Source organism: Halyomorpha halys, unplaced genomic scaffold (genome assembly GCF_000696795.3).
Source record: "Halyomorpha halys isolate HHAL.00 unplaced genomic scaffold, Hhal_1.1 Scaffold7.1, whole genome shotgun sequence".
Classification (NCBI taxonomy): Eukaryota; Metazoa; Arthropoda; class Insecta; order Hemiptera; family Pentatomidae; genus Halyomorpha; species Halyomorpha halys.
In genome coordinates, this window is record NW_027110368.1 from 1,617,216 (window position 1) to 1,625,826 (window position 8,611).

Genomic DNA, 8,611 nt, shown 5'->3' on the forward strand with positions numbered 1-8,611 from the left:
TTACAATATAAGGTCACGAGTCCATCTTCTTTTCAGGCGCCTCGGAGGATTGCCAGGAATGGAAGAGGAAGGAAGGTTAGAAACGAGTGGGTTTGGGTGGTTAGGGAGTTTATTATAGAATTAAATATATTTAAAAAATATTTTTAAAAATTCGACGCATCACTCGAGTTTTCTATCAAAAGTTAATATATCTAGTTCTCAAAAGTCAAAGTTTAAAAAAAAAAAAAAAAATGAAAACTTTGCATCTAAAAATTATTGAGTATATTCCAAAATTAAAAGTATCACTTTATAAATAGGTTATACCAATCAAAATTATGAATAAGAAATTAACTTATCTGCATGAGATGCTTCAATTTTAATTTTCTATTACTAATTTTCGAAAAATGGGTATATCGACTATTGATAAAAAACTTTATTATTGAATCTCATAGATATATCATTGAACATACTCAAAAATGTTTTAATTATTCTGATTAGAGATACTAGCGAATACTCTCTCTATCATGAATCACATCAACACACCTTTCGATCGTCAATACAAGCAGGAATAAAACTTTTTAAATTTTCCTCATCATAAGTTGAAACTAATGAAGTAGAGATCTATAGTAAATATAAATGTCTGAGTGGCGGCAAAGGAAAATTTTTTCCAATGAACATCTGGGGCTTTCGAGTTCTAGCTTTGTCTCCACTAGATTTAATACCAGGGGTACTAATTACACTCAAATTTATCGACGAATGAAGCAATTACTAATAAAGTATCTAATATCTTAAAAATAATTTTTAAGTTATTTTTCTTCAGATAATAAATTACTACATATTTAATTTTTCATAAATCTTATATAATGATAATTCATAGAGATTTTTTTTACTAACCCTGTGGTTAAATATATAAATTTTCTAAAACAAAATCAATTACTTACTTTTTAAAAGGTATCTAATTATCACAACTTTAACTGAATCAATGACTTTTATATTTTCATTATTCTTCCGTTGCTCGCGTTAATAAAGTACTAAATAAACCATAAATGTAATATTTATAAATGGTTTTTGGTTTACAAAAGTTTAATATAGAGAAAAAATTTAACGGGGTAGTACTGTAAGAGATTTCCTTTTAATAGATTTTTTTTTCTTTTCTATTCCACTGCATTGCAGTGATCAAGCAAAGAGTTTTTATTTTTAATAGTAGTTTCATATTGCAGTATTAAATGCTGTAATATAGAAAATTGTATATACCTAATAGGTAATGATATTAGCAGAGGTTTTGTTTATGCTGCTAATTATGTAAATACCCCAAAATTCAAGAAGGTTAATTTGTAGAAAATATATGTATTTTTAACTAATTATAAAAATTGAAACAGTTTAGAAATTTATGTAATTTGAAATTGAAATTCTAGAAAGTCAAAATAAGATAAATAATTTTATTTTCAGTATTTGGCAAATAGATATTAAAGAATACTGTATCTTTAAGATTATAGTCATCTGATTTTATGTCGTTAACATTTATTACCTATTAATAATCGTTTGAGGTAAGCAATTAATTACAGTTTAATGATTACTTATTGTAGTTTAAATTTGATCTAATTGTTCAACATATCTTTAGTGAGAACAAGTTCTTATATATAAGTTCGAAATTTTATTCCCTTATTTTCCAGATAATGAGAAAATTTATTTTATTAACCATACCATCAAATAATTGTGTCAATTAACAAAACTAAACTAGTCCGCAGAATGCATTTAAGAATGACCTTAACGAAATTATATATATGTGGATGTGTTTATATATATATATAAAAACACTCCCGCACACACATGAGGAGTTATGTAATAGCCACGTGAATCACTAGTTATAGGGCGCTGTTTTCCTATTTATTAGGTCTAAAATGGGATATCGATCCAGCCCCCTTTTGTAGGAGCCCCTTCTATTAATATTCTCTAATAAATGGCTCTTTTAAAACCAAATATTGATAAGATCGGCAAAATTATGTAGTTAGATTAGGTAGTCCAAATAACGATTCAACATTACAGTTTAAAAAATATAAATATAGAAAAATATGCACCTGGAGTCAAGTGCAACTCTTTCCAAATCACATGAACCATTTCCAAAACTAAATGCAAACCTTATAAATCTCGAATTCAAAATCTTCTAAAATTCAACATATATATATAAATAATGATTTTTAGTTATGGTATGACTTGGTATATTGTCAGCCTTAATCCTAACTCCCCTTATAGACGAACATCAAGAATGTATAAAAGGAGAATTAAGAAGTAAAATAAAGTATGGTTATTCCAGAATACGTGTGTGTTATTTCTTTACATCTTTTATTTTCTCAGTCTAACAACCCATAAGTGTTACCGAAACCCGGAACTCAGTTCTTTTATTAATTTTTATCCCTCTTATCTTCCGAATTTTTTTTCACCTCTATATGGCTATCGACCCAATAGTAGGTTAGTGAGACCTGCGGTTTGACCAGACCGACGAATAACCCCGTATCTCCGGTAGCCCTAAAGCCCTCGCGGTTTCTGCCCAGGAGATTGCCTCCCTACCAGAGACCACATGGCTCATGCGATTGTTCTCGCCACGATTAAGGTATTAGCGCCGATGTCACATGACCTCAGAAAGGCTATCTCGAGCAATTCTCAGGTGAAATCGAGAAATCTTATCTCAAAAGGGGGCGACCGTATTCAGGTACAATGGAGGAAACATTGTCAGATAATTTATAAGAATGAGAAACTGTCATGATTTGTTGCATCAAAAGAGGTGTTCTGAACTAGATGCAAGCTGCTGAGGAGACTTCGTGGTCAGTGGTGAAGGAAAGGCTGAAGAAGACCTATGGAGAGGATGGATGGACGCCGAAAGAAGATATGTTTCACCTGTTTAGGGAAAGGAGGAAACCCATGCAGCCTATCAGCAAATATGCGTTGGCATTATTATTATTATTTTTAGTATAATTTCAAATTAAATTGTTAAAAAAAAATATACATCTCTGATGTGACTGTTTTTTTAGAATTTTTTATTCAAATGTATAATTGATGATGTTATTAATCAGTTGGTGAGGTACTCCCGTTACAAAGCAACTCGAATACAACTTTTCTGATAAGTGGATCGTTTACTAATTTGATCAAGGTGCTAATTAAGAATTTTTTAAGGCAATGTTTAACACCATTTTTTCTAGATTCACTGAATAAGGGGGACATACAGTCAGGTTTTATGTTTTTTGGTTGAAAAAGTGACCCGCAAGGTTTCGCAAAATGTTTATTTCCGATTGTAGAGTAGATGCCTCGCGTTTGCTCTATATGCAAACTACTTTTTTCACCCTTATGAAAATTCTGTCATATGGAAGGGGAAAGTTCAGTCATGTGGAAATTCTGCAATGAAAAACCTGCGACATTGGCAATCCGGTCTCAATCCGTTTATTAAACCTGATATCGTTAACGTATTTCATGTCCAACTTGTAAAACTCGTGGAAATTTTAATTTTAAAAAGATTCTGAAATAATGATTATGAGGAGTTAACTCAAAATTTAATGTTTTATTATTAAATAACTTATAAATAAATTAAATGGCACATAAAGCAAAAAGAAGCATAAATTAATTTGTCATTCGATATATCAATCGATTTTGCGAAACTTATATAATCTTTCTTTTTCCAGATGATATTCTTTCTTGCTTATTTATATTCAGTTCATGATAACGAATGTTTAGGAAGAACCGATAAATGTAATAGCCTATACAGTTGCAGAATTCAGGGGACCAAAAATAGTACATAAAACTCGAACGTATTCAAAATGTTCAAGCAAATGTAATATGTACAATATTATTTATCAATTTTTAAAAGTATGTAAATAAATACCATCACTTTTAATTTTTTTCCGAATAGTAACAAGTTCATTGCGTACTTAACTATGCATTGGATGCGATGTTTAGATACAACGAACTATCCACCATTACCGATATATTGGTAATGGTAATCACTGCTTGTAAAATACAAAATTTTACGGTCCCCTGAAGTTCACTTTAACCGATTTATACTTTACTTTGCTGACTGGTGCAGTATTACCATATTGGATTAATCACAAATTCATGAACGTGTAAAATTGCAAAATTTACACGTTCTTTGATATGATCCATTGCATAATCAATACTATAAAGGTTATTGGGAATTTTGAATGAAAATTTAAACTTCGATCAGGAAAACTGTTCGCCCGAAAAGTTAATCGGTATAGAACAGCGCGCTAATTAAAAGCTTTTGATGCACTAAAGCCGTCTGCAGCTGAGAGAGTTGAGACGTAGGTTTTTGTAAACTCGGAACAGTGGAGGGTGTCGACTATTATTTTATTGGCAGTCCCACGAAACTAAAACTTGACCCCCTTACCATACCATCTCAAGATCCACATAAGTCAGTTTAATATTAGTAAGTCAATTAATTTATGCTATATCGCAGAATTACTACCTCTATTGAACATGAAAAACAACAGACAGAAACATAGATCATTAGAAATAGAGAATGACGACAGAACGATAGAACGTGAATACGTATATTATTTCTAAAGTAGAAAAACCTGAGTTGAAATTAATCCTCACCGCTTTCAGGAAAAAAGTTTCTATATAAATCACTGTTATCTATTTTATCGTACTAATTTTCTAAATTAGAATTTCAGTTGACAATTTGATTAATTCTAATTATAACAGTTTTCAGCAAATTGTTTCTATTAATATTTATCTTGATGAAATTTAAACATTTTTCTTTTGCGAACGTATCGAAGAGATGTTAAAATTTATTTATTTTTTTGGAAATGTATGGCAGAGAAATTAAAATATGAGAGTTTTATAAAATTTACGCCCTGCTCTTAACCATTTATTCAATATTTAGTTGTAATAGAAACAATATGGAAAATACTAAGAATGGTTTTAGGAAGTAAGCCATCCTGTCAACTCAAAGGCTCACATATTAATTAAATGAAATTTAAAAACTACCTATTTTATAACAATAGTGACATGAAAGCATTAATCAGACAGGAGAACCGGAAAAACACGCTGCGGATTTGCCCGCGCGTCAAACTACTGTAAGAGCAGAATTTTTATTTACGTGTTTTTTGTCATTCTATACTTTATTTTTTGTCACTTTACTACTTCATAGGGTACATCAGTGATTCCCAAAGTGTGCGCCGCGGCTTCCCGAGGCGCCGTGTTATATTCGATTAAACAATTAGGCAATTTTCTTGAAATTTCTAATTTTTTGCGCCAACATACAACGCTACAAAATTACAAAATAAGCTGACAAAATTCCAAGAATTTAGCAGCTTTCGAGTCTTTGGATATGGTTGGTCAGTTTCCGCATAGATATTACCAAAACAGTTGAAATTAGATATTTTATACTATCCTGAGGAAAATAGTAAGTATCTGTTTTTAATTTTTCGCTGTTAAATGGGTAATCGCTTTTAAAAAAGAAAGTTTTCCAATTTTTCAAGAATGACAAAAATTTCAAAAAATAAATTCTGATGTATTAAGGGCGCCGCGAAAAAAAAAACGATTATTTAGGGAGCCGCAAACTGAAAAAGATTGGGAAAATACAAGTGAAAATACAAAAACAATAGTTATATGTCATTAAGAACAATGACAAGTAATTTATATTGTCTAAATCAGAAGTCCTCTAACTCTTTAATTTATCTGTCATGCGTCGGACTCAGATGCAATTTTTTTGTTTATTTAAATTTGTGTTTTTATTCAATGCAAATTGGATTTTTAAGATTAAGAATTAACTATAATTTAAAAAACAAATATTGTATTTTTTATACTAACGAATAAATACTTAGTGTATACCATACTAATTATAAAATATGAGAAGATGGTCGGGGGTACGGCCATAAAAAAATACACAAATAAACAAAACTTATTCATTTATTTATATGTAAATAAATAAGTTTCGTTTGTTCGAATATTTTATGCTGACCGCACCAACGACCATCTTATTATATTAATCTGCAATCAACTATTGACACCTCATTAATTATAAACTATACTTAACTAGCCATAAGTATAAGATAAGTTGAATGCAGAGTTACCAGCACTGTTATTAATTTTGTTTATAACGAAAAAATAAGGAAAACTCGATAATAATGCTAATCGAAAGAAAAACTAAAAATGCTATGATGTAAGCTAATTAAAATTACTAATTACAATTCCCTTAAATTTCAAATTAATTATAAGACATTTAAAGAAGGATTTTAAATTATTTTATTAAAAACTCGGTATTCTCTAGCAAGCAAAAAAGTTCCATAGTGATCTCTGGTAAAATGTATCATTAGGTGGGCTCAGGTTTGAGGACTTCTAGATTATTAAATCCATAAATTGAGCAAACAAGAGGAAGACAAAGTGATGTATGGAACAACCATTTCCTAGAGAGATAATTCAGCCGACGGCAGTAGTTTCCTGCATCAGCTGTGGGGGGTTGGAACTCTTCTCAAAGCGATCGACTCCTATAAATTCTCCATTGCTCATTGATGGCTGAAAGATGCGGTTTCTCTGTATGTTCCTTCTTGGAAGTTCTTAGTTATTTGAATTCCGTTCCAACGAGCAATCATTAGAAGGCATTTGAATACTATGGAATCAGAGACCGAAAATATTTTAATTTTTATTCTAATACAGTTTTAATTAGGAATTAATCTTTATTTTCAAAAAATAAAATTCATAGAAAATTTATTATTGAGATTTTCCAACTTCGGTTATCTTTTTATTGTTATTTGTCAAAGCTAAAAATATAAATTTTTATAACTGTTTTCCCTAAAAAAAAAAAATTTTATAAACATTTAATTCCACGCTCAGGGACGAATTTAGTTTACTTTATTGATACTCATATATGACAGTCCGTTTCAGAGTTTTAAGAGCTGCAAAAATAAAATAAAATACCTGATTATAATATCACTCACCCATTTATTGGTTTATTTAAATTTTTTGGATTACTAATACCCCTTTTAAATATATGACGTTTTTGAAACCGACAATGTATACGAATACGCATCAATACTCACGTGTGCAATCTTGAAAATAATAATATTTTCATATTTTTCTTACAAAATAAGCTAAAAACCTGATAACTTAATATAAGTCGATAGAATTTCCATTTTCTGCAGCTCAGAAATATGTAAATTTGTAATATCTGTATTATTTGTATTTTTTATTATGTATTCTAATATTAAATATCTCATATTGAAGATTGCCAAGCAGTGGAGTTTTTTAGTCAAAAAAGTACAAGGAATCGTGAGTGATATCCGTCGTAAATATGAAAGTTGTGTTAAATATCTATATTTATTAGTTAGAAGAAGTAAACGTGATTGGAACTGCTGCCGAAAAATGTTGTGTATTATAACTAAAACTTTAACTAAAGCGGGAAAGAAGTGAGCACGAAGGGAAAGAAATTTTCCATTTTGAAAAGTGGTAAATAATATCAACTATCCTATACACCTATCGACATACGGTGTAGTCTAGAAGTAATTGTTCCTGTCTTCTTTGTAGGAGTAAAAGTAAATAATTATGTAGATCCCATTTAGATGATTTTAAATTTTTTTGTAGAGGATATTTATCTTACATATAAGTGCCTACTTATTATTTCATATAGTACAGGAAATGAATAACTGAATAAATACATGTGTGAATTTATACTGTATAATCGTTCAAATACAAAATGTACTAAATTAAAATAAAGTAATTAACTAAATTGATATTCAAATTTATAATTAAAATAAATAATATTAACTCACCATATCGAGTGGCTGTGGCAGAAGTCGAGTGCTGAGATAATCTGTCGAAAGAACCTGCGAGCCTCTTTCGGTGTTAACCTACCTTTCTTAACTAAATAATCGAATAATTCGCCGCCGGAAACGTGTTCCAAAACTAAATATCTGAAACAAAGAACCATTTAAATTTTATGGTTGCCATAGTCAATTATATTTTAAACTATAATAATCATTAATTAAATAAATATATGTGAGTTGGAAATACATTGGTAACATGAGATAAATTATAGCCCTTGCCAAAAATATGGGGCACTAAAACATTAGTAACAAAAAGAAAAGAATACAATAATAACAAAAGTATTTGAATACTTTTAAAATAAGTAATTATAAAATAAATAATATTTCATTATTACTTTTGTCAACAGCTCACGCATATGACAAATCAAAATAAGATTTTTTTTCAAACAAACATGTTTGAAAATAATTCAATTATTTACTTCACTAAAATTGGGTACAGTTGAACTCCTTGAATGTTTATGGACAGCCGAAAGATGGAATAGTGTAAGGCAGAATGCCTATGCACAGACCACGGCCAGAGGGAAGTAATTTCTAGAAGAATTTATGCTCTAAGACTGAATTGCTGTCTTTTAATTGAACTATGACCCTATGCTAGATCGCGGAATTACTAACTCTATTGAACATGAAAAACAACAGACAGAAACATAGGAGATCATTAGAAACAAAGGATGACGACAGAACGATAGAACGTGAATACGTGTGTTATTTCTAAAGTAGAAAAACCTGAGTTGAAATTAATCCTCACCGCTTTCAGGACAAAAGTTTCTATATAAATCACTGTTATATATTTTATCGTA

General features: G+C 29.9%; 1 protein-coding gene across 2 annotated transcripts in view; it reads right to left on the bottom strand.

Annotated features, from left to right (window-relative positions):
• Positions 1-8,611, bottom strand: part of sff (sugar-free frosting) — a 354,072-nt gene that overhangs the window by 38,918 nt on the left and 306,543 nt on the right. For both annotated transcript variants that reach the window (XR_010843740.1, XM_067048531.1), the window contains exon 4: positions 7,761-7,901. Coding sequence is in view for 1 of the 2 variants with exons in the window: in XM_067048531.1 (XP_066904632.1) it covers positions 7,761-7,901 (141 nt within the window). In the remaining variant the exon portion in view is untranslated. The remainder of the gene's footprint in view (positions 1-7,760; positions 7,902-8,611) is intronic.